The sequence below is a fragment of the Dreissena polymorpha genome, chromosome 2 (genome assembly GCF_020536995.1).
Source record: "Dreissena polymorpha isolate Duluth1 chromosome 2, UMN_Dpol_1.0, whole genome shotgun sequence".
NCBI lineage: Eukaryota > Metazoa > Mollusca > Bivalvia > Myida > Dreissenidae > Dreissena > Dreissena polymorpha.
In genome coordinates this window covers 55,240,299-55,268,124 of record NC_068356.1, presented here as the reverse complement: position 1 = coordinate 55,268,124, position 27,826 = coordinate 55,240,299, and the positions used below count along the sequence as shown (strand labels likewise).

Below are 27,826 nucleotides of genomic sequence, written 5' to 3'. Positions count from 1 at the left end.
ATGAACACAAGCATATGCCGTCAGACTATTGGATTCTTATTAGGTAACAAATACAATATCCTGATAAAAATTTGCTTTACAAAACAATTAAGTATTAATATCACATAAACATTCTAAAATACAAAATAAGATTATTGATCAATATATCTAAACAAGAGCAGCGCATAACGGGTGCCAGCGCTCGGCTGCGGGTGCAGTTTAAAAATAAATGAAAGCTTGTCAGATTTTTTTTAGAGGTCACAGTTACCTTGACCTTTGATCTAGTGACCCCAAAATGGGTGTGGCGTGTAGAACTCATCAAGGTGTATCTACATATGAAGTTTCAAAGTTGTAGGTGGAAGCACTTTGATTTTAAAGCAAAATGTAAAGGTTTTAGCACGACGCAGACGGCGGACGTCGGATGACACGACTAGTTGGCTATGACATTACCTCGGGTTTTCTCTGAAAACAGCCGTGCTAAAAAAATAAATATCAGAGAAAGATTGAAATCATTAATTATTTAATCATACAGACGGCTATGTCGATTAACATTTCGATGTTAATGCGTTGTAACCCTGGGAGCTCACTTTGGTGTAAACCAGATTTTGACCCACACTTAGGTATACGTACTGCCGTGCGTTTGATATGTTTTTGTTTCAATATTTTGAAATATAAATTATAGAAGTGGTTTGAAGTGGTACGCCATCTTATCATTGGCTATAGTATAGTTATTGTTGAAATAATGTTCAATGCCTTATTAATTCAGAAGTGTAAATAAAATAAAACGCTTATAATGTGTACAGTCCTTTTTGAGTTGTATTAACTGTAATGGTGGGAAGTTCAGAATCAGGTCCGCTCTACTAACAACTATACTCAGGACTTCTTTTCAAATCTATTTGCCTACATTATGCTACGTTTGTTATTTCAACATTGAATGCTAAACGAAACCCCAGCTTGGAACAAAAGCTTAAAGTCACGGCCTATAGATTAATAAATCCTTGTTCATGATGGGTTACTCTGAAAACCAGCAAAGGTTGTCAAGACACACAATTATTACACTTACATAATACAAGCACCATTCCGGGCAAGGATACAGCAGAAATAAAAGCTACATGTTTAAGAAATAATCAACGCGTAAGCATTGGTTATTGTGTTAATAACCAATGGTTTGCGTAGTAATTAAACCATGAGTGGTTTGATAACAAGCATCGGAACAACAAACGTGCAGACGATGTTAGACAATTTGCAGACAATTTGTAATTTGCTAAAATCAGACATTTGGCCTGTACGGGACGTTTGAATCTGACCTTTGATCTCTGATTCTTTACTTGACATTTGAGCTACTAGAGAGAAGATTGTTACACATGACACACATTTGATCTCTGCATGATTCTTTACTTGACATTTTAGCTATTAGAGAGAAGATTGTTACACATGACACACATTTGATCTCTGATTATCTACTTGTCATTTGAGCTACTAGAGAGAAGATTGTTACACATGGATCGGTGCAAATACCTTGATAAACAGTATAACAATTAAGTGTAGGGTAATTAAAAGGTAGTAATAAGTGTAAGGTAATGGTGTTAATGAATTGCAATTCTCCTCATTGATGTCTACACAGTGTGTAGTACACACCCATGAAAGTTCATGTTGAAATATTGTAGTCTATATAAGATACATGTAAAGCCTTAAACGTTACATCATACAAACACAACAAAGGGCAATAACTCTTAAAAAAGTGCAGGGTTATGGTTATTGTACATTGCACATCTTCCCATTAATTTCTACACATTCATGAAGTTTCATGTTGAAATAGTGTAGTCTATCTGAGATATTGCCCTGAAAAGTTCTATCATACAAATAAAACAAACACTTCTCACTATCAATATACCATCTGTCTATAATCTTCCTTGTTAAGAAGAACACTCACTGTTCGCAAGCAGTGGTTGAAGTGTGCGCTTATGACTTGGTATTAAATCTTCATTCTGCAGTATTTAGAGGGCGAATATTAAATTAAAAGAATTTAATGTGGCCATACAAATTGTTAAATTAAAACTTTTAATATCATTTACAATGTATAAGCTTCAAACTTTGAAATAGTGTTATGAAGTCTGAGAAAACATATAGGGATCAACCTTATATGTTCATCCAATGATCCCAAATCTGTAAAATTAAGCCTGTAGGAAAATGATGTCTTACATATGGCCTAATTTGAACATGATGGTCTTAGATATCTCTTTTGCATAGTTTTTAGAACATTTGTTCAAAGTAGTTTTGTCTATAAAGTCTTAATAAAAAATATCCTTCCAGGAATTGACACACAGACGCATGACAAAACAAGACTATTGCTCCACCATTTTCAGAAATTCCACCATTGTCAGAATTTTTTTTATTTGTTGCCATAGCAACTTGCATTTTTTACCTAGGACAAAACATTGAAATGCCGTGCATAATGTCCATATTGCCATCTATCCATGTTACAAGTTTCATGAACAAATATTTATAACTTTTAAAGTTATCACAGGATCAAGAAAAGTGTGACTGACTTACAGACAGACAGACAGAGCCCCAGTGGGCATCAAACGTTGTGCAAACGTTGCTGCAACGTAATATTTAGGTCGCAACGTCGGCAACCATTACTGAACGTTGCCACAACGTTGCATACAAAACATTACCCAGATGTCCGTGTAATGTTTTGTATGCAACGTTCAGGCAACGTATTATTTAGGTTGCAACATTGGCAACCATTACCGAACGTTGCCACAACGTTGCATACAAAACATTACCCGGACGTTTCATCAAATGTTGCAGTTGGGTTGTCACAATGGTGTATATGAAAGTTTTCCCCATGTTTTTTTTCCAACGTTGCTGCAACTTTGTATTTAGGTTGCATTCAAACGTTGCAGTTTGGTTGTCACAATGGTTTATATGAAAGTTTTCCCGACGTTTTTTTTTCCCAACGTTGCTGCAACGTTGTATTTAGGTTGCATTCAAACTTTGCAGTTTGGTTGTCACAATGGTGTATATGATAGTTTTCCCGACGTTTTTTTCCAACTTTGCTGCAACGTTGTATTTAAGTTGCATTCAAACATTGCAGTTTGGTTGTCACAATGGTGTATATGAAAGTTTTCCCCACGTTTTTTTTCCAACATGTCTGCAACGTTGTATTTAGGTTGCATTCAAACGTTGCAGTTTGGTTGTCACAATGGTGTATATGAAAGTTTTTCCGACTTTTTTTCCAACGTTGCTGCAACGTTGTATTTAGGTTGCATTTAAACATTGCAGATTGGTTGTCACAATGGTGTATGGGGTTTGGGTTCAGGTTTGTTTCAAAATCTGCGACCGTGATTCAAAAAAAGCTACTAACTTCAGTATCCCTTCAGATATTGCTTTCATATTTGATACGCATGTGTATCTAGACAAGACCTTTCCATGCGCATAAAAGTGTTGACCCCTGTAACCTTCACCTTGAACTTAGGGACCGCATTTTAACATTTTGAAATCTATTATGTGGTTATCTCCGCGGTCTGTCCGTCCCTCCTGGCCACTATCTCCTAATACACTATTAGCACTAAAACCTTGAAATTTACACACATGGCAGCTATGAGCATATGTGCGACAGTCCACTATTTGGAATTTTGATCTGACCCCTGGGTCAAAAGTTATGGGGGTTGGGGTGGGGCGGGGTCAGATATTTTCACTCATTTTTTTTAGGTAATTTTACATTAAATTCTTCATTACTGCACAGATCTACTTCAAATTGATACTGAACATATCTTATGATAATACAGTCAATCTCATCTATGCATGGCCCCATTACCAACCCTGGGGCGCCACTGGGTCAAACATGCTGCGTGGGTATACGCGTCGGCTTCTGCTTGACATTTCTAGTTATGAATTGCAATTCTCCTCATTGATATCTACACAACCAAGAAGTTTCATGCTGAAATCTTGTAGCGCATCTGAGATATAGCCTTAAAAAGTCACATCATTCAACAAAAACAAAGGGTAATAACTTTTAATTTAAAAAGTGGAGGGTTATGGATTTTGTGCATGGCAATTCTTCCCATTTATTTCTACACACCCATTAAGTTACATGTTGAACTTTTGTATCGTATCTGAGATAAAATAAGCCCTGAAAATTTGCATAATACACAAAAAAAGGGCAAAACTCTTATTAAATAAAGTGTAGGATTATGGTTCTTGTGCATTACATGTCTCTGCATTGATATCTATATAAATATGAAGATATATTGATATAGTTTCTAAGATTTAGGTAGCCCAAACAGGTTTTGTGACAGACGGACGGACGGACAGACGAACGGACAATGCCAATTCTATATCCCTATAAACATTTGAATCTAAAATGATTTTTTGTTATATAATTGGCACATTTTCCACCAAACAATACATAAATGTGTTTTCCTGATGTCTACACACCAAAACAATCATAAATTATATCGGGTCCATTAACATTATTTGAGATAATTACATTAAATAAGATACTGTGAAACCATTATTAATCGTCAGGCATTAATTTTCATAAATTTCGTCAGTCGACCGATCGGCGAATTTAAGATCCTAACGAACAATCATGCTCTATGTTTGAACAAAAACAAACACTAAGTTGAACAATATTTAAAAACTTTACCGTAGACATGAGGCATTAAATTCCAACATAATCCATGCACACATTAACTGCTGTTTCGTAATCAAGATTAATCCGGTTTTGACACAAAGGGATGTAGATTACACAAGGTACTTAACTGACACGTGACAATTCTTTAAAACGCGTGTGCAGTACAGCTGTATCGAATGCGTTGACTTTGTTTATGTAGAATGGTAATGAATTAGCGCTAATTGTTTATAAATTTATTACCCATTAGGTGCATTGTGTTTTTCAGGGGTGTTGCATATTAGCCATCACGCAGCGAATGCCGATGAAAGACAATAAACCAAATGAAAAGATGACAATGTGTGATCAACATGCGTATTTTTCACAAATTAATAAAGAATATTTTAATTGCTGTTTGTTTGATTGTTTGCGTTTAACCACACTTATTACTTTTTTATATGTATCAATTTATTTATTTTAAAATTATTGACATTATTGATTTATATACCGGTAGTTTACTTTTTAAGAACAAACACACACATAGAGTTTATAAATTTGTTCGCACCTTCCCTAATTGGTGCCGATAAAGGTACGGTGTTATCAGTATGGCAATTATAATAATAGAATAAGACTAATTGGCAATTGGCTTCATTTTTACAAACACTCGTTAACGGTTATTCGATCCCACTTGTCCGCTAATCATAACAATGAACGTGTGAATGGCATACATTAAGAGGTTCCATAACTGTCCCTTGATAACAAAAGACTAGTTAATTGGCATGATTCTCAAGTGTGTTCCCGCATTTGTACCACGATTTTTCGCAACTGCGATTGATCGCGAATATGTATTATACACAAATCGGATATTAAGTGACGCATTTTTTAAAAATTCAAAATCAGAAATCGGCGAATTTAAGTGCTGACGAAATCGTCATTTTTATAAAAAATGACGAAATTTTGTGCTGTCGAAAATAAATGGTTTCACAGTATTATTGCTTACTGTATAATGCAAATTTAATACAAAATAAACACAACGAAAACATGTTTGGGAACTAATATATATAAAGTGACTACTATTTGGAAAGTTTTACTGTCCTGAAAACAGAAATTATGTTTTTTAAATGTTTCCTATATTGCAATTTAAGGAGGCCCATTTTGCTGAACTGAACATTTTGGGATTTGTGGAACTACCATCACAACACAGGTCTTTTTTTCTTACTTTTGTATAGCAGAAGTAAACTGATCATTAAAGAAAAAGTCACAAACATTTCAAACTCCTCAAAATTGTTTTCTTTTTTAAAACTAGTCACAAACTTGTAGAAATTATGAAAGAATGCTTTTGTATTCACGAACATTATGAGTAAAATATTATAATATTTTCATGTGTTGGACACTTTTGCTTTCAACAAATAACATCATACATCTTCTATAAATTAAAAAAATTCAGACAGGTTAACTATTGTCAATCACATCAAATTCAATAGTAAATATATTTGACAAATATTAAAATGTATGTATATGATTGTGCTGTCTGTTGTTTGGCTGTACACATAAGTTATACATTGAATTTGTGTTTCTTTGTATGTCATATTATTTACCAAGTTTAAAACCTTTGTCAATAACAATTGTGCCATGCCACATAGGATTCCCTACACATAACAAATATTTACACTGTTTGAAAGTGTATGCATTTCATAAAAATGCAATTTAATTAATTTGAATAGACATGAATCGAACTTTAATTAATGTTAACGCATATACATGGATACAAATACAATAATCAACTCCAGATTGCTGCACTTGTCTCGCAATTAGCCATCACTTAATTACTCATGGGTTTTGACTTTTGTCCCATGATCATTCTTATTCAAGCCATTTCCGTTGTAAAAGTGACAGCTTAAATCTTACTGTGATTTCATTAAAGTGACTATAGACTTAAACGAATTTGCATCTGCAACCCTATTTTGCCATTTTTTAACAAAGGATCTCACGGTTTACTATACACCTTCCTATTTTATAATGCAATGGTGTGGTTTATTAGTTCAGGTTACTTTACAAAACTGTTTTCACCAGTTTCATACTTTTAATTCTGCAACAACAAGCAAAATCGTATAATTGATATCCCCAGTCTTCTCATAATTTATATCTATACACCTACGTGCATGAAATTTCAGGCTGAGATAAAGCCCTAAAAAGTTTGTGTCAAACAGCCGGAGGGATGGACTGATTATAAAGGTGGACTGATACAAACGTATATCTCTCGGCCTTTGGCGGGGAATAATTATAATCCATTAAAACAAGCATAGCCTGTTTCCAGGGACAATTCTGTGAGACAGGTATGCATTTGCAGAAACAAGTATTGCTTTTAATAGTCAATGATTAACTGCTTGATATATTTAACTCAGATTGTTGTTAATTAATTTAAATGAGCCGTGCTCTGTGAAAAGTGGGTTTAATGCATGTGCGTAAAGTGTTGTTCCATATTAGCCTGTGCAGATTTTTGCTGTAAGATACTCTCTGTAAACCACACATACCATAAAGAAAAAGTTTCATATCTCGGTTAGCCTGTGCGAACTGCACAGGCTTATCTGGGTTACACTTTACGCACATGCATTAAAACCCCTTTTCACAGACCAAGGTTCATTTAAGTAAATGTGAATAGTTTTATTCTGAGTAAAATTAAAAGTGAATAATTAAATAAAGCTATCGCAATTTAATTTGAAAATATTTATAACAAGACTATTGCCAAGCAATACATGTCCCCTACCGGCTCCACCATTGTCAGAAATATTTGTTTTTTATTTGTTGCCATAGCAACCATAATTTTTGACGTATGAAGAAAATGAAATGACGTGCATAATGCCCTTATTGCCATCTATCAATGTTTCAAGTTTCATGAAAAAATATTAACAACATTCAAAGTTATCGCAGGATCCAGAAAAGTGTGACTGATTGACAGACTGACAGACTCACATAGCGCAAACCATAAGTCCCCTGCAGTGAAATCGTTAGGGGACAACAAGCAATGTGTTTGTGAAACACTATGTCCCCATATATTTGACCTTTGATCTTGAAGGATGACTTTAACCTTGACCTTTCACCTCTCAAAATGTGCAGCTCCATGAGATACACATGAATGCCAAATATCAAGTTGCTATCTTCTCAAGCAGTGGTTGAAGTGTGCAGTTATGACTTGGTATTAAAAACCAGTATTTAGAGGGCGAATATTAAATTACAAGAATTTAATGTGACCATACAAATTGTTCAATTAAATCTTTTAATATCATTTACATCGTATGTGCTTTAAACTTCGAAATTGCGTTATTAAGTCTGAGAAAACATCACACACTTTAGAATGTAGTACAGTGACCACCCATTTATCCATACGCGTCTGTTCCGGTACAAAATTTCGGAATAAACAAATCTTCCGGATTATCGAACCAGTGCCGTTTTAAGAGTTAACAAGGGCTGTTTGTAAAACATGCATGCCCCCCATATGGGCTGTCCGTTGTAGTGGCAGCCATTGTGTGAATACGTTTTTTGTCACTGTGGCCTTGAGCTTTGACCTAGGGACCTGAAAATCAATAGGGGTCATCTGCAAGTCATGATCAATGTATATATGAAGTTTCATGATCCTAGGCGTATGCGTTCTTGAGTTATCATCCCAAAACCATTTTACTATTTCGGGTCACCGTGACCTTAACCTTTGACCTTGTGACCTCAAAATCAATAGGGGTCATCTGCAAGTCATGATCTATCTAACGATGAAGTTTCATGATCCTAGGCGTATGCGTTCTTGAGTTACCATCGGGAAACCATTTTACTATATAGGGTCACCGTGACCTTGACCTTTGACCTTGTGACCTCAAAATCAATAGGGGTCATCTGCAAGTCATGATCAATCTACCTATGAAGTTTTATGATCCTAGGCGTATGCGTTCTTGAGTTATCATCCAAAAACTATTTTACTATTTCGGGTCACTGTGACCTTGACCTTTGATCTAGTGACCTCAAAATCAATAGGGGTCATCTGCGAGTTATTGTACCTATGAAGTTTCATGATCCTAGGCCCAAGCGTTCTTGAGTTATCATCTGACAACCACCTGGTGGACGGACCGACAGACCGACCGTTCTCACGAATGATACATTGTGCAACTTTTTTTATACCTAGATATACATTGTGTGTCTTAATTTCATTGTGCGACTAGTCGCACAATACATTTGCCCAAAGTTCGTCAAAATGTGTCTTGTGCAACTTTAAACCTATCTGGAGAAGTCGCACAACGTTTTTGTCCAAAGTGTGTCCAAAGGATGTCCATGTAAAACTGTCTATGCGATGGACGAGACGGTAACTTTTATTTTTGCAAGTGTCCGTGAAAGTTTGAGCGTCTATATTTGAGGCAATCAGAAGCCTGTTTATAAAAAAGACGAGCCAATGAACACCAGGCTTTCTAATCGACGCATGCGCGTGCACCTGTGTTCTCCCGCATGATGGACATGTGGCTTTTGTGTGTAGTGGGACTGTTTTAAACGTCGCAGAAACCAACATAATGGATAACGGATTTATATTTTATAGAACCATATGTGAGGTAAGTTTTGTATGTTTTCTTTCTATATGTATAATCCATTTAGATGTTTTCTTTTTGTGAATGACTTATGGCACCCAGTTTAAGCAATGAAAACAGGAATAAATGAGGTCATTTTGAAATGTTTTATTGGCCACACAGTGATCGGGAAATACAATATCTCATTTTTTTTACATCCACTATGCCATAAGCACAACTAATTTTAAAAGAGTAAACGCACATTGCTTTCAATAGTTGTTTATAATTTCGCTGTTTTTTAACGCGCACCTGCTTGTCGTTAGCAACGTTAAAAATACGCCGCCATTTTGTTTGTAAACAACTTTGCTGCAGCAAAAAATAATTATATGGAAAAAAAGTAAAGCGGCGTTGTGGGGCGGCAGCCACCATAATCAGATTTTAATTAGATTAGACAAACAGTAAATGCCGAACTGGTCAAACCGGAATGCCAAAGTGGCATTTAATTACGATGCCGAAGTAACCAGGTGCCGAAGAAACTAGCTACCTGTCAATTGTAACCATTACCAGTGTGTCTTAAAATGTGGCTTTTCCAGGGAAACCATGTGTTGGCTGACTACATGTTTAAGTTTTACATCTTACGATCAAATAAATGTGTATTGCTCAAGCAAAAACGTTGATCATTACACTGTTTTCAGTGAAACATATTATAGGATTTTCTTATTTTCTTTTAAAGATGCATTGGCGATTATAAAGATTGCATAAAATGTGAAGTTGGATTTCTTTTATTTGAACAACATAAATTGAACATAAAGCTCAAACAATTTCCCCTTTTTCTTCAAAACGATGTTAAATTCCCCTACATGAGGGCCCCTGTCCCTTGAAATGTTATTAGGGTCGTGTAATGATATCTAGGTTAAGTTTAAATCTGGGTAAAGTTTGTCACCAGATGAACTATTAAAACATTATGAGTTTATAAAACAAGAGGAACAGAACTGTTTAGTTTTCTTTGACAGTGTTCATTTTGTTTTTATGTGAGTAGCTGGTGCATTGCTGCTATATAATTTGCAGTTGAAAGTTATTACTTAAATAAATAGACATGTAAATATAAATTTTACATTCAACACAAACACACAATGTACTTGCATGAAAATTTTGTTTGTATATAATTCTGAGGTAAATCTGCCTTTTTTCAGCCAAATTTACAGCCTTGATGGTCGACCAATGCAAATACTAGAAGAGAAAATATTATAGTCATTGTGTTTATAAAATGTTTAACTTTTATTGGAATATTCAATGCTGGTCTAAGTTCTGTGCATTTTCACACTATGATCAATGTAAAAAATTAAGATGGTGCAAATTGATAAATAAAAGACTGAGTGAACTGTAATTTTTCCTAAGGATATACAATTAACAGTTGGAAAGTAAAGCAGTCTTGTTGCTTTTTACAAATCAACATGTGTGGATATTACCACAGGATTGCAAATACGAACAATTCTTTCAAACTACTGATATTGAGCTGATTTTTAGCTCGGCTGTTTTTGGAGAAATACCGAGGTATTGTCATAGCCAGCTCTTCGTCCGCCGTCTGCCGTCCGCGTCGTGCTAAAACCTTGACATTTGTCTCTAAAGTCAAAGTGCTTCAACCTACAACTTTGAAACTTCATTTGTAGGTGCACCTTGAGGAGTTCTGCACGCAACATCCATTTTTGAGGTCACTAGGTCAGAGGTCAAGGTCACTGTGACCTCTAAAAAAACAATTCTGACAATCTTTTATTCAAAACTGCACCCGCAGCCGAGCGTTGGCACCCGTTATGCGGTGCTGTTGTTTTAATTCCAGTGGTATGGGTAGTTTTACATTCTCTTGAAAAACGCCCTGAAATACTTTTATTGTGGGATTGTTTATTCGTTATGTATTTGGTTTGTGCGTTTGGGTAGAGCCACCAACCTTCAGTAACTTCCCAAATTTTAGGGTTACAAGGAGTGTCCCGCTGAGACTTCAACAAGAGCACCGCCTTGCGGGTGCAGACCGCTCATCTATTTTCTTTTTAAAGGTGAAGGGACTCTCATTTTCAATCACAAAGGAGGGAGGAGTGGAGTGAAGAGGGGGTGTATAGTGTGGGGTTGTGGACATTTATTACATTATCTTTCAAAAAAGCGAAAAAAAAAAAAAAAAAAAAAATCGGAGGGGGGGGGGGGGGTTCGGGTGCGATGGTTGGACGGTATTTCAAACATAACCGTTTAAAAAAAAAATGGGGGGGGGGTATAGTGTGAGGGTGTGGTGATAATTTGTGAGATGATCTTTAAAAAAAAAAAAAAAAAAAAAAATCAAAAAAAAAAATTGGGGGGTGGGGGGTGGTGGGGTGGGGGTATAGTGTGAGGGTGTGGTGGTCATTTGTGAGATGATCTTAAAAAAAAAAAAAAAAAAAAAAAAAAAAAAAAATTAGGGGGGGGGGGAGGAGGGAGGGGGGGAGGGGGGGGAGGGGGGGGCAGGGGGGGGAGGGCACGGGGGATGGTTTGGGTGAAGTCTATTGTGGTATGTCAGGTAAGAGTAGTTTCATCAAAGTATCAATCAAATCTAATCATAAATAAAGAAGTTATGGCAATTTTAGCAAAATTTAATAATTTGACCTTGAGAGTCAAGGTCATTCAAAGGTCAAAGTAAAATTCAAGTTGCCAGGTACAGTAACCTCATGATAGCATGTAAGTATTTGAAGTTTGAAAGCAATAGCCTTGATACTTCGAGTGGATCGAAACACAAAATTTAACCATATATTAAAAGTTACTAAGTCAAAAAAGGGCCATAATTCCGTAACAATGACAACCAGAGTTATGCAACTTGTCCTTTTACTGTACCCTTATGATAGTTTGTGAGTGTTCCAAGTATGAAAGCAATATCTATGATACTTTAGGGGTAAAGTGGACCAAAACATAAATCTTAACCAAATTTTCAATTTTCTAAGTATAAAGGGCCCATAATTCCGTCCAAATACCAGTCAGAGTTACATAACTTTGCCTGCACCGTCCCCTTATGATAGTTCATAAATCTTGCAAGTATGAAAGCAATAGCTTTGATACTGTAGGAATAAAGTGGACCTAAACACAAAACTTAATCAAATTTTCAATTTTCTAAGTATAAAAAGGGCACATAATTCTGTCAAAATGCCAGTCAGAGTTACATTACTTTGCCTGCACAGTCCCCTAATGATAGTTAGTAAGTGTTGCAAGTATGAAAGCAATAGCTTTGATGCTTAAGGAATAAAATGGACCTAAACACAAAACTTAACCAAAATTGTCAATTTTCTAAGTATAAAAAGGGCACATAATTCTGTCAAAATGCATGCCAGAGTTATCTAACTTTGCCTGCCCAGTCCCCTCATGATAGTAAGTAAGTGTACCAAGTTTGAATGCAATAGCATTGATACTTACTGAGAAAAGTGGAACTAAACGCAAAACTTAACCAAAATTTTCAATTTTTTAAGTATAAAAAGGGCACATAATTCTGTCAAAATGCACGCCAGAGATATCTTACTTTGCCTGCCCAGTCCCCTCATGATAGTAAGTAAGTGTACCAAGTTTAAATGCAATAGCATTGATACTTTCTGAGAAAAGTGGACCTAAACGCAAAACTTAACCGGACGCCGACGCCGACGCCAACGCCGACGCCGACGCCAAGGTGATGACAATAGCTCATAATTTTTTTTCAAAAAATAGATGAGCTAAAAATGTGACCCAACTCTGATAAAGTAGACCCATTTTGATACAAGATTTTTTTTTAAGCAGACCCATTTGTATACGACACTGTTGAGAAAGTGATCCCATTTCAATACACGAATTTTGATAAACTGGACCCATTTCAGTACTAGAATTTGATAAAGTGGTCACATTTCATTCTAGAATTTTAATCTCTATCATATCAATATTGTATACTTATTGAATTATGCAAATACTTATGTTGTTTTGATATATTATAAAGAGCGTTCTTAAGTATGACTGGAAATTAAAAAAAAATTAATTTGCTTTCAAAGCCTGTGATAACGATTTCATGATTCCACACATAATCAAAATTTTCTACAAAAAATATATAATTATCCATGATGTCACCATGGCAGAGTATTATTCCGTGTACACATGTAGCATAAAGTCGGTTATTTTGACAGTCGTCAAATTCCAACACAATTTTCATAAATCATTTGCAGTAACTGCACTTTTCCCGGCACTTTTAGATTATGTAACGATTTCGTCACTTAATTATGACGTATGTTAATATATGACGTCACAGTATCATCTTGTTCGATCAAGCAACAAATAAAAACAGTCATGTTTCTGCATCTTTCTCGCTACTGATTGATACCCATTTATGTACAAGAATGACATTTATCATTCCCATTTTGATACTGATACTTTCAAATCTATATGCATTTATATAAAAGCAAATTTCTGATTTCATTACCCATATCTATACTTAGATGCTCAAAACCATACCCATATTTATAATTTTAGTCGAAAAACACAACCCAAAAAATCAGCACACCCCTGTATACCGTATATAGGAAGTTAACCCCCCCGGGTCTGGAGTGCACCTAATTACGTTCAGAGTTATTCATTATTCAAAGATTGAAGGGAGGTATATAGGAGTTGGCTTTAGATTGTCCGTGTTAAGTTTCCAAAATATAAATTGGCGTCTGATATTATTTTTCACTTATACTTGATTTCAACAATAACTCACTTGATGATCAGTACAGTTACACACGTTATGGACATGACAGTTACTTAGATTATTAAAATTAAAGTCACACAATTTATGGACATGACAGTCACTTAGGTTATGGACGTTAAAGTCACACGTCACACCTGCGTTATGGACATGACAGTTACCCAGTGTAATAAAATTAAAGTAACACAATTAATGGACATAATAGTCACTTAGGTTATGGACGTTAAAGTCACACACGTTATGGACATGGCAGTTTAATTAAATTAAAGTCACACAATTTATGGGCATGACAGTCACACAACTTACGGACATTACAGTTACTTAGATTATTAACATTAAAGTCACACAATTTATGGACATTACAGTCACTTAGGTTATGGACGTTAAAGTCATACAAGTTATAGACATAACAGTTACTTAGTTTAATAAAATTTAAGTCACACAATTTATGGACATGACAGTCACTTAGATTATAGACAATTAAGTCACACAACTTATGGACATTACAGTGACACAACTTACGGTCATTACAGTTACTTAAATTATTTACATTAAAGTCACACAATTTATGGACATGACAGTCCCTTAGGTTATGGACAATTAAGTCACACAACTTACGGACATTACAGTGACACAACTTACAGTCATTACAGTTACTTAGATTATTAACATTAAAGTCACACAATTTATGGACATGACAGTTCCTTAGGTTATGGACAATTAAGTCACACAACTTACGGACATTACAGTGACACAACTTACGGTCATTACAGTTACTTAGATTATTAACATTAAAGTCACACAATTTATGCACATGACAGTAACTTAGGTTATGGACGTTAAAGTCACACAAATTATGGACATGCCAGTTACATAGTTTAATAAAATTAAAGTCCCACAATTTATGGTCATGACAGCCACTTAGGTTATGGACAATTAAGTCACACAACTTACAGACATTACAGTCACACAAGTTAGGGACATGTCAGTTACTAAGTTTATTAATATTAAAGTCACACAATTTATGGACATGACAGTCCCTTAGGTTATGGACAATTAAGTCACACAACTAACGGACATTACAGTGACACAACTTACGGTCATTACAGTTACTTAGATTATTAACATTAAAGTCACACAATTTATGGACATGACAGTCCCTTAGGTTATGGACAATTAAGTCACACAACTAACGAACATTACAGTGACACAACTTACGGTCATTACAGTTACTTAGATTTTTAACATTAAAGTCACACAATTTATGGACATGACAGTCACTTAGGTGATGGACGTTAAAGTCACACAAATTATGGACATGCCAGTTACATAGTTTAATAAAGTTAAAGTCACACAATTTATGGACATGACAGTCACTTAGGTTATGGATGTTAAAGTCACACAAATTATGGACATGACAGTTTCATAGTTTAAAAATTAAAGTCACGCAATTTATGGACATGACAGTCACTTATGTTATGGACAAATAAGTCACACAACTTATGGACATGACAGTCACACAAGTTATGGACATTCCAGTTAATAAGATTATTAATATTAAAGTCACGCAATTTATGGACATGACAGTCACTTATGTTATGGACAATTAAGTCACACAACTTACGGACATGACAGTCACACAAGTTATGGACATGACAGTTACTTAGATTATTGACATTAAAGTCTCACAATTTATGGACTTGGCAGTCACTAAGGTTATGGACAGTTAAGTCACACAAATTTTGGACATTATAGTCACACAAGTTATGGACATGACAGTTGCTAGATTGTTATTAAAGACACATTAGCAATAGGGATAAAAAATACACTAGTGATGTAGTTCATATACACAAATCATGCCTATTAATGACACAAAAAGTCATATAATCAAATATAAAAACAAATTCATTTCAGTGGCTTTACAGAAACAACCAAAGAACTTGGAGGCCTTCTTAAATGATGGAGAGTTTGCATTGAAGGAGGGGTTCTTAAAGGTATAAAAACATAAACTTTTGATACATTAATATTTCTGTTACTTGCCTTTTAAATATGTTCAGTTTTACAAACTAACTAAAATAAATGGAAAATCCACAACATTTACTGCAAAGTAACACGTTTTTAAACTATTCATTTTTCTTTGATTTCAATTCAAAATGTGTGTACAAACATATTAACAATTTTGGCTTTACCTATACACATAATGTTTGTGTATGTGATTATTTTCACCTTTTTGATTTTATAATTCATAAGTCTGCACATCATTGACCAATACGCTGGCATTTTATTATTTTTTGTTAATGATTTTATCCCTTCAAATCAGGATGTAGGTTAAGATACATCACCCACAGCCAGTAAATAGGTGTGCTCATCATCAGGTCAAGATACATCGCCCACAGCTGGTCAAGAGGTGTGCTCATCAGGAAGTCAAGATTCATCACCTACAGCCAGTCAAGAGGTTCGGTCTTCAGCAGGTAAAGAAACATCACCCACAGTCAGTCAAGAGGTTTGGCCATCAGAACGTCAAGATACATTACCCACAACCAGTCAAGAGGTTTGCTCATCGGCAGGTCAAGATACATCACCCACAGCTAGTCAAGAGGTTTGGCCATCAGCACATAAAGATACATCCCCTACAGCCAGTCAAGAGGTTTGCTCATCAGAACGTCAAGATACATCACACACAATCAGTCAGGAGGTGAACCTTAGGAAACAACTGCAACATTGAGCCAGGTAAAGATTATATCTCGTACTTTGTGGGTTTGGAACTCATTTAAATTTAACAGTGGATTATTATGCTCGGATCGAAGGATCTGGGGTATATTGTTTTTCGCCTGTCTGTCTGTCATTCTGTTGAAAACTTTAACCTTGGTTAAACTTTTGCAATAATGAATAACTTTTTTAATATTGAAGATAACAACTTGATCAAATATATGGCTTCAAAGGGTCGTTGAAACTTTAACCTTGGTCAAATCTTTTGAAATATTGAAGATGGCAACTTGATATTTGGCATGCATGTGTATCTCATAGAGCTGCACATTTTGAGTGATGAAAGGTCAAGGTCATCCTTCCAGGTCAAATGTCAAATATATGGCCTCAAAGGGACGCAATAGGGGTCATTGTGTTTCTGACAAACACATCTTTTGTTTATTTTATTTTTTTAAGCACAATACACAATTTCTTAGACTTATGAATGCAGGAACTTTTCTTTTAAGTCAGAATGACTTTTCACCTTCCCATATTAAATGAATTACACAATAACAAGCCTTCCTATCAGCCCAAAAAGTAATGAGAACCAAAGTGCAGTTCATTAAACAATGATTGATGATTGCAATTTCTGATCATAATATTATTTTCAGGTGATAAACTTGAAACCAAACAAGCTACAATGGCTGTGTAGCCACCTGGGTCATACAACGAGAGTGCGCTTGGACCACTACAGGCAAATGTCTGGCTTCATTGAAAGAGTCAAAATTGCTGATGCAAGACATGGACCTTACAGAAAAGTTTGTAGGAAAGAGTCTTGATGAAATTGGGAGCATTCCTTTTGAAGGTATTTTTGATGATTTTTAGCTCTGCTGTTTTCGGAAAAAACCCGAGTTATTGTCACAGCCAGCTCGTTGTTCGGCGTCTGCTGTCTACCGTCCGACTGGTGCTAAAACCTTGACAATTTGCTCTCTTATCAAAGTGCTTCCACCTACAACTTTAAAACTTCATATTTAGATTCACCTTGCTGAGTTTTACATGCCACACCCATTTTTGGGTCACAAGGTCAAAGGTCAAGGTCACTGTGACCTTCAAAAAAATTAATATCTGACAAGCTTTCATTTATTCAATACTGCATCCGCAGCCGAGCGTTGGCACCCGTTATGCGGTGATCTTGTTTTAATCAATTATAATTAAATTAGATTCAGTGTTCTAATGGTATAAAAATTATAAACTAAAAGCACATTTAACTATTTAATATAATGATTGAATAATAAAAGTTTTGTAAGTACCAGATTTAGCAGTTAAATGCAAAATGTTAATGTTGTTCTAGGACAACACATGTATGTGTATATTTTTCTTGCATAAATGTCTTATATCTAATATATATATATATATTTTTTCTTAGCACTGATTTTGACTATTTGTTGATGATTAAGTGATTTGATATTGGTATCGACTGTTATTTTTCCAAGGGCAGTCGTACTCGCCCAAGGCAGAGGGCCAATAAGACTGACCCGAGGACAAATTACAGGGCCAATATCAAACACTTACTTATTAATGATGTTATTTAAATATCTACATGTATGTATAACATTTCACATTTACTTTCTTATTTAATACTAGAATAGATTCAGACTGACTTAAAACAAAATGGCATTTCCCGGAGTTTCTTGCTGAAATCTATATTATTGTTTGGACCTACCTTATCAGCCAATCAAATTATTAAATTTGCAGGCTGTATATCTATATCCCTTTTCAAACCATAGTGGCCCTGCTATAATGGAGACTGTTGTTTTATTGTACATGGCAGATGCTTGATTATGAAATTGATGAAAATCCGATAAATATGTAGGTGCATTTACTGTTAACAGTACACATTGTAAACAGTTGATGAATGTTTTCAGACATTTTAACATCTGGTCCAGAGACATGTGGTAATGAAAATAGAGCAGAAAGTCAAGCAGAAGTCGATGCTGAGCACACAAGTCTTGAATGTCAAGCAGAAGTCGATGCTGAGCACACAAGTCTTGATGCCCCAGATGGATATGGGTAAGTTAAATTAAAAAACATTGAAACAATGTACTTTAATATCCCCATTGGAGATCAATGTTTTTTAGCTGAGTTGCGCTTTCCAGTGTTTTTACTTTTCTTACTTTTTCGAATGGCTTTCTAAGATCTCAGTACTTTTTTTCAGCGCACCGGATTACAAAATGCTCATTGTGAGCATAGAGAAAACTCATTTTCTGATAGAACAAGAACTAGGGCTTAAATATTTGATGTGAATCTTGTCTATTAGACAATAGGTTGCGTTTTGGTCATGTTTTGGAAATTTATGCTGAACAAGCTCATCTGAGAAGACCAATATAGCAGAATCCTCGTTGTCCTTTTGATTTAATTATCGCAACTGTAGTGTGTGTTGTCAGAAATAAGGACTATACATTTGTAATAAGTTTTGAATTAGTGTTGCTTGCTTCTATTTGAATAATATTCTTTGTAAATTTTTAAGAAGCATGGACGAAGATGACCACACTATATCAAATGGGGATGAAGAGGAATTTGAGGGAAAGAGAAAAAGGAAGCCCCCCAAAAAGGCTGCAAACGTCAGAAATTCACAGAGGTAGAAATGGAGGAAATAAAAACTTACTTTAGTGAATATCTAAAAAGTGGAATTTGTCCGCGGAAACAGCAGGTTGAAGATGCCAAACAGAAAAGTCGTAAGAAAACTGGGCAAATATGGAAAAGGTCAAACGACAAGATAATTAAGAAAATTAGTGCAATGAATCATAAGAAAAAATAAAAACATGTTTACTACCGGTACTCGGATGGAACATAATAAGAATACCTTCGAGGGACATTGAAAAGTTCATGCAACAGTGACTTGGCAAATATGGGTGATGTTTGTATGCAAGTGGTGATTTTTGTGTGTGCATTTTATTTGTTGAATTGAAACTTTACTATATATATGTCTAAAGGTGGAAAAGAATCTGGTATATTATCAAACGTTAAAAATGCTAATACAAAAGCTTAGATACAATATTTTCCTTTTTGCTTCATGGATGCTTTTGGAAGGTACCTTATTTATTTTCTTATATACCTGATTTCAGTTTACAAATAATATAAGTAAAGTTTAAGGTATATAATAAAAACACATGTTATGAACATAAGGTCACAAATGAATTTTAGAAGCAAGCTCTATTTGTAACTACTTAGGAAGCAACATTTTTCCAAATAGATTCTTTTCTCTCCTGTGGTTTTTCTTAGATTCACAACTTTTGTTATTTAAAAAAAAGAGATTGTGTGTCCTTTCCAAAAGTTGCTTATAATATGTAACTTAAGCTGCCATATGTATGGTTCAAACTTGAAGAAAATGTTTTGGCAAGACCAATATGGAATCTGGGCTATGTGGGTCCAAAAGCTAGAATGTGTGCAAAAATTTACAAAAATAATTGTACATATGCTTGAAGACACATTTTTGATCCATTTTTTTTCAAGATAATATCAAGTTTGACAAATCTTGAGGAAACTTTGTAAGAGTTGTCTAGACATTTTTAGTTTGAAATTGTTAGTTCAAAATACATATAAACACACCCTAAGCATGTTTTTTTGTTATACAGTTACTGGTTTGTAATATTTTAAAAGGACGAGGCAGTTGAATAAAACACTGACAATTAGTATTTTCTGATGGTAATGTTTACCAGTATGATTGGAATAATTTTTGTCAAGCCGCTGGGATTGAGCTCGATATAGTTGCCACAATTGCACTTGCGTGTCTGTATGTACGTTGGTTTAGGTTTTGGGTCAGGATTGCTTGTCCAGTCTGTATCCCCCTTATGCATTGAAACTTTGTTTTTAAATAACTTGGCATAATTGTTAAACACCATGAGCCGGTGTGCAACACGAAAGATCCAGGTCTCTAGCTCAAAGGTCAAGGTCACACTTCAAATATCGTCAAATATAGATACGTTGTATGGGTTGTGCGAGTTTGACACTCCCACTACACAAAAAAAACCACACATGTCCAACACACGGGTGTATGTTAATGCGGCGATTCGAAAGCCTGGTGTTCATTGGCTCGTCGTTTTCATAAACAGGCTTCTGATTGCCTCAGATATAGTCGCTCAAGTCGATATAAGAGTTCAAAGGTCAAAAATTAGCATTATACACCTTGTCCGGTCTGTATCTCCCTTATGCATTGACACTTTTTTAAAAATAACTTGGCATAATTGTTCAACACCATGAGCCGGTGTGCAACACGAAAGATCCAGGTCTCTAGCTCAAAGGTCAAGGTCACACTTCAAATATCGTCAAATATAAATCTGTTGTATGGGTTCTGCGAGTTTGAAAGTCCCACTACACAAAAAGCCACATGTCCAACACGCGGGTGTACGCGCATGCGTCGATTAGAAAGCTTGGTGTTCATTGGCTCGTCGTTTTCTTAAACAGGCTTCTTATTGCCTCAGATATAGTCGCTCAAGTCAATATAAGAGTTCAAAGGTCAAAAATTAACATAAAACACCTTGTCCGGTCTGTATCTCCCTTATGCATTGACACTTTTTTAAAAATAACTTTGCATAATTGTTAAACACCATGAGCCGGTGTGCATCACGAAAGATCCAGGTCTCTAGCTCAAAGGTCAAGGTCACACTTCAAATATCGTCAAATATAAATCCGTTGCATGGGTTCTGCGAGTTTGACAGTCCCACTACACAAAAAAGCCACATGGTCCAACACGCGGGTGTACGCGCATGTGTCTGTTAGAAAGCCTGGTGTTTATTGGCTCGTCATTTTCATAAACAGGCTTCTGATTGCCTCATATATAGTCGCTCAAGTCGATATAAGAGTTCAAAGGTCAAAAATTAGCATCATACACCTTGTCCGGTCTGTATCTCCCTAATGCATTGACTCTTTTTTAAACAAATATTTCTTGTTGGTTTTTGTCAGTTTTTTTTAATTATTTATTGTGTCTGTGTGCAAACAGGATACCAACTTTGCTTTATTGACACTGGGCTCGACAGGCAGCTAGTTCTGAAGTTCATGTCACGTGTGTGTATAGGTAAATGGAGATATATTTTATACATATTAACTGTCTATACATGTTGTAGATAGGATTTATACTGAGTCTGTAGAAGAATACAACATTCAATTTCAATATTTGTTTGACTTTCCCTAGGTGTCGTTAAGCTCAACTTTTCAAAGAAAATGAGAGCTAGTGTACCCACCGCGGCATTTGCTGTGGTTAATTTTTTTATAAATCACAAATAACTTTGAGAAAATGTTATTTGTATTTGTCAATGTTAGTTTTTCATTACAAAAGCTTAAATTACAAAACTTCAATGTACTGAAAAGTAAGTGTAATCTGAGATTATTCTCTGTAATAACTTGAACATATTGAAAATTAACATGTGATCTGAGCAAATATGTGACAAGTATTCAGAAAAGTTGTCCAGCGCTGTCCTCTGGCAGCCCTCGTTTTTAATTGTTTTATTTTGTTCCATTTTGTTCTACTGCAGTAAAATCCATTTGCAAACATAGTTAAATCTGATATTTACTAATCTTTACACTCTTCCTACAGAGACGGATATTTTAGTTTAAGAATAAGGTCATTTTTTTTCAGTAACAATTTCATTGTATCTTCCTTTGATGACCCACAATAATTGATATTAGGTTCATATTAGTGACATCCCACAACCATTTTGTTAATCTTATGCTATTAAAGTTTGTCCAGTATGCCTGCATTTTGTCATTTACTGGTTTGCAACATTGTTTTGAATAGACCAATGATGCACATTACTTTTGAGCATTTATCTTGCAGGCAAAATATCCACTATATGTCTTTACATACACCTCTGAAAAATAAAAAAATGTGTAGTTTTAAGTCATGTTGTGTAAATGTACCTGAATGTATGTTGAATTGGTGGGTTACCATGGTCTTGGTGTGTGATGCTTTACCGGGTATGTGGTTTTGTATGGCTGAAGTTAGAAAGAGAAGAAATTACATTATACAATGTTGCCATTTTTACTGTGTGAATCCAGTTAGTTGTGGTTAAGCGCAATTTGATGCACAATGCGGATCATTTCATTTATAATATTTTTGAACATGATAAAGGAAATTTATGTCAATATTCCTTTTGCTTAAGTTTTGGGGAAAGTGATTACAATGGTTGAAATTTTCTACATTCAACGAATAGGTGTTGTATTGTTTCTTTAGAGCACTAGCATAGATTGCAAATACTTGATTGTATTAGTTTACATTTATAAAAGTAGGCATTGGTGACAGTTATTTGATACAATATGTTTTTTATTAAACATTTCTAACATATGTGTCATTTGTTGGTACATGTATTTGTGTTAAATACATAGTTTTCCAGTGGAGTTATAACTCTTTATTTGACATAATATGATCCCACAATTAATTTGGGTGAAAAGACACGCAGTGATATAGACACAGAAGTCTGAAAAACACACAATGTATCATTCGTTAGAAACAAGAATGAAAAGACCCACAATACGATTTTGATAGTCCCACAAATTATTAGACACACAATGTATCATTCGTGAGCCCGTCCGACCGATTGACTTGAGCAAAGCAATATACCCCTTCTTCTTCGAAGGGGGGCATAAATATTAACCTTATGAAATAAACTTTATGTGTATGTACATTTACATACTTATTTTGCATCAAGAATGATATTTTCTTGTTACTGAACCATTTATGTAATTTAAAAAAAAATGTTTGTTAAACAATGTAAAAACAAAAACGTGTTACTGAATTTTCGATCAATCATGTACATGTGCACACATGACGTAAAGCTTTGTGAATGTTGCAATCACACTGTTAAGCATTGATAGCGTAGTATTGAATCAATGTTTCGTTGCTGTATACACTTTCCATGAGGACTGCGTGTATCTCGTGTGATACTGCCGCAGTGAAAAGATGTTGCCATGGGTGGAATGCGAGCTGATAGCTGGTGGTGTCACAGAGTCACAAATCAAGGGTGTTGAAGGCAAATGACAATACAATATAAAACTGCTATACTGTTTTTATATCCTCATTTATAACCCGTCTCATACAACAGAATATTGAACTAATTAAAATAGCGACACGTAACATTTGATGCGTTTTAAATGGACTGCTTAAATAATCCTTGCACAACTTTTCACACAGTCACGATGACGGTCCGATTGTAATCAGTGTCTTAATTGGTCGCATGTTCAGCTCTTTAAAGACATTGTGTCATTTGCTATACATTGTGTAATGCCGACATCAGTTTAAGTTTTAAGTCGGAGTCAAACCATTTTTAGTCATGCTTATTAGCTATTACGCCTAAACACAATATTTCACGCCTCAGTGAAGGCGCTTTTGTTAAAACGACGGGATGGCGATAAAGCCTAAAACAACAATACTTCACGCCTCGGTGATTGCGCTTTTGTTTATAGGGCAGGTGGGCGATTAAGCCCCCATGTTGGGAAGCATCCAGATTAAAGAGACATAATTACAGCTAAATACACAGATTCATGGTGTCGCGAAATCTACGTCCGGATCGGAACACAAGATTCCGGACTTAACGGGGCAAAATACTGCATAATAAATCCGTTCTCCTTGACTTTCGTCAGCATCGCGAGATTTCCGGACTATCAAGATCCGGATAAACGCGGAGTCACTGTATTTATATTAATGCAAATGTGGAAAGTGGAAGTAAAAGCACAACAATGATAATATTTAACAAAATAGATTCATTCAACTGATTCTACAATACTCTTAATTAAGTGTTGCTTACATTCCTAATCATATATGAAAAACAATAATATTAAAGTAAAACTTATCAATGCTCCCCAATAATGCGCTAAGTTAATATATGGGTTTATTTTAAGAATAGGTTCCAGAACAAGATGCGTTTGTGAAACACAATGTCCCCCTATATGACGTTTGAATTTGAAGGATGACCTTGACCTTGTGAAGGATGACCTTGACCTTGACCTTTCACCACTCAAAATGTGCAGCTCCATGAGATACACATGCATGCCAAATATCAAGTTGCTATATTCAATATTGCAAAAGTATTCATAAAATAAGCGATTTGGGCCACATATATTTGACCTCTGACCTTGAAGGATGACCTTGACCTTGACCTTTCACCACTCAAAATGTGCAGCTCCATGAGATGCACATGCATGCCAAATATCAAGTTGCTATCTTCAATATTGCAAAAGAATTTATAAAATAAGCGATTTGGGCCACATATATTTGACCTCTGACCTTGAAGGATGACCTTGACCTTGACCTTTTACCACTCAAAATGTGCAGCTCCATTAGATACACATGCATGCCAAATATCAAGTTGCTATCTTCAATATTGCAAAAGTATTCATAAAATGAGCGATTTTGGCCATATATATTTGACCCCTGACCTTGAAGGACGACCTTGACCTTTCACCACTCAAAATGTGCAGCTTCATGAGATACACATGCATGCCAAATATGAAGTTGCTATCTTCAAAATAGTAAAAGTTATTGCAAAATGTTAAAGTTGGCGCAAACAGACCAACAGACCAACAGACAGACCAACAGACCAACAGACAGACCAACAGACAGGGCAAAAACAATATGTCCCCCACTACTATAGTGGGGGACATAAAAAGGCAATATATGTGCAAATCAATGAGCCAGAACAATTAGTTATATCTGCATTGAGAAAAATTGTAAAGGAAAAACCTGACAGGACACTGTGATCAGTTTCACCATATAAGGATCATGATCAAGTTTCAGAGATATTTGTGTAGAGTATAACTTCTTTTAAAAAAAACATTATGCACAAATTATACATATCAGAATTATAAACAAGACCTGTCAGATGACAGCGGCTCGACTAATCGAGTGCTTGACAGTATAACGTAAGCCATCATGGGGAAATTGTTCATATTGAATAATTTATAATGGAAGATCTTTTAAAAATAAAAAAATGAAAAAACAAATTTTTTGGGGAGGGTAGGGGGGTTGAGAGGGGGGTATAATGTGGGGTGGGGTAATTTATTAGACGATCTTTCCAAAATAAAAAAAGGAAAACAAAAATTTTTTTTTTGGCGGGGGGGTAGGGGGTTTTGAGAGGGGGGTATAATGTGGGGTGTGGTCATTTATAAATCTTTCAAAAATAAAAAAAGGAAAAAAAAAATGGGGATGGGGGGAGGTGGGGGCAGGGGGGGGCAGGGATTCTGGGTTGGGGCGTGGGGTATTGTTTGGGTGGAATCCATTGTGGTATTCAGGTAAGTGTTGTTTTGTCAAAGTAATAATAAAATCTGATCATAAATAAAGAAGGTGTGGCAATTAATTTAAGCAAAATGTTTAATTATCTAAGTATAAAAGGGGCCATAATTCTGTAAAAATGCTTGATACAGTTGTCTGCTCTTGTTTATAGGTTGGGGTCATGTTGGTAAACAAGTATGCAAAATATGAAAGCAATATGTCAAGGGACATAGGAAATATTTGGGGTAGTACGCACACTTTAACATAGATTTATCAATAATATGCATATTCTAAGTATAAAAGGGGCAATAATTCTGTCAAAATGCTTGATACAGTGGTCTGCTCTTGTAAATAGGTTGGAGTCATGTTGGTAAACTAGTAAGCAAAATATGTAAGCAATATGTCAAGAGACATAGGAAATATTTGGGGTAGTACGCAAACTTTAACATAGATTTATCAATAAAATGCATATTGTAAGTATAAAAGGGGCAATAATTCTGTGAAAATGTTTGATTCAGTGGTCTGCTTTTGTTTATAGGTTGGGGTCATGTTGGTAAACAAGTATGCAAAATAAAAAGCAAAACGTCAAAGGACATAGGAAATATTTGGGGTAGTACGCAAACTTTAACATAGATTTATCAATAATATGCATATTCTAAGTATAAAAGGGGCAATAATTCTGTCAAAATGCTTGATTCAGTGGTCTGCTCTTGTTTATAGGTAATGGGGTCATGTTGGTAAATAAGTATGCAAAATATGAAAGCAATATGTCAAGGGACAATGAAAATATTTGGGGTAGTACGCAAACTTTAACATTTGCACGCTAACACTAACGCCTACGCCGGGATGAGTAGGATAGCTGCACTATATATATTTCATATATAATAGTCGAGCTAAAAAACAATAACAATACAAAAAAGGGACACACACAGAAATCAGGTTTACAAAACTAGTTATTGCTTTAAAATGTATTCCAATTCTAATTCAGTTTTCTATCACTGTTATATTAAATCATATTAATAATATCTTAATAATCTATCAGATTAATTGAGTGTCTGTATTATTGGCTGATGTTTTAAGCAATTATATTTGTTCATATTATTTATTATAAATATATATGTATATTCAACATGTACAATTTAAAAAACTTGCAATTTCGGACCAGCATTATTAAACTTTTCTTTTAGAAAGCAGTACTTTGTAGCAAGCATACAAGAGCCGGGAATCAGTACTGAGATGTAAGCTGGGAAGCAGTACTGAGTAGCTAGCATGAAAGAGACATTAAAAAACCATGAGAATTTCGGGAATCAGTACTGAGTAGTAAGCATGAATGAGCAGAGAATCAGTATACTGAGTAGTAAGCATGAAAGAACCACACTGGAAAACCATGAGAATATCGGGAATCAGTAACAAGTAGTAAGAATGAAAGAGCCACTATGGAAAACCATGAGAATATCGGGAATCAGTACTGAGTAGTAAGTATGAAAGAGCCTGAATCAGAACTGAGTAGTAAACATGGAAGAGCCAGGAAATAGTTCTGCGTAGTGAGGAGGGAATCAGTACTGAGTAGTAAGCAGGGAATCAGTACTGAGTACTAAGCTTGAAAGAGCCGGGAATCAGTACTGAGTAGTAAGCATGAAAGAGCTGGGAATCAGTACTAAGTAATAAGCAGGAAAGAGCCGGGAATCAGTACTGAGTAGTTAGCCGGGAATCAGTACTGAGTAGTAAGCAGGGAATCAGTGCACTGAGTACTGAGCATGAAATAACCACAATGGAAAGCCATGAGAATATCGGGAAGCAGTACTGAGTAGTAAGCATGAAAGAGCCGGGAATCAGTACTTAGTAGTAAGAGCAGGAAAGAGCCACAACGGAAAACCATGAGAATATTGGTTACCACATGGTTGAAGACAAGATCAACAAGGGGTAAATTGGGTAAACAAGTTTCTTCTAGAATGCTCTTTTTTTCCTTTTTCATTTGAAGTAGCAATTTAGTTTTTGGACCTAGTTTAACTGGTTAATGGAAT

At 35.3% G+C, this 27,826-nt stretch overlaps 3 protein-coding genes across 5 annotated transcripts in view; 2 read left to right on the top strand and 1 right to left on the bottom strand.

Annotated features, from left to right (window-relative positions):
* LOC127867092 (uncharacterized) overlaps nucleotides 1-27,826 on the bottom strand; it is a 377,266-nt gene that overhangs the window by 28,091 nt on the left and 321,349 nt on the right. The window lies entirely within an intron of this gene.
* The window catches only part of LOC127867107 (dihydrofolate reductase-like), a 235,249-nt gene that overhangs the window by 61,704 nt on the left and 145,719 nt on the right, over nucleotides 1-27,826 (top strand). The window lies entirely within an intron of this gene.
* LOC127867112 (uncharacterized) lies at nucleotides 17,222-19,628 on the top strand. Its single transcript, XM_052408133.1, has 3 exons — nucleotides 17,222-17,405; nucleotides 18,466-18,610; nucleotides 19,068-19,628. The coding sequence occupies exons 1-3, from the start codon at nucleotides 17,333-17,335 to the stop codon at nucleotides 19,180-19,182; spliced, it is 333 nt and encodes a 110-aa protein (XP_052264093.1). The 5' UTR covers nucleotides 17,222-17,332; the 3' UTR covers nucleotides 19,183-19,628.

Excerpts from the sequence above, each read along its gene's own strand:
- LOC127867112 (XM_052408133.1), top strand. The coding sequence starts at position 17,333 with ATGCAAGACATGGACCTTACAGAAAAGTTTGTAGGAAAGAGTCTTGAT. Across the intron at positions 17,406-18,465 it reads TGGGAGCATTCCTTTTGAAG|ACATTTTAACATCTGGTCCA; the intron begins GTATTTTTGATG and ends GAATGTTTTCAG. Across the intron at positions 18,611-19,067 it reads GATGCCCCAGATGGATATGG|AAGCATGGACGAAGATGACC; the intron begins GTAAGTTAAATT and ends TAAATTTTTAAG.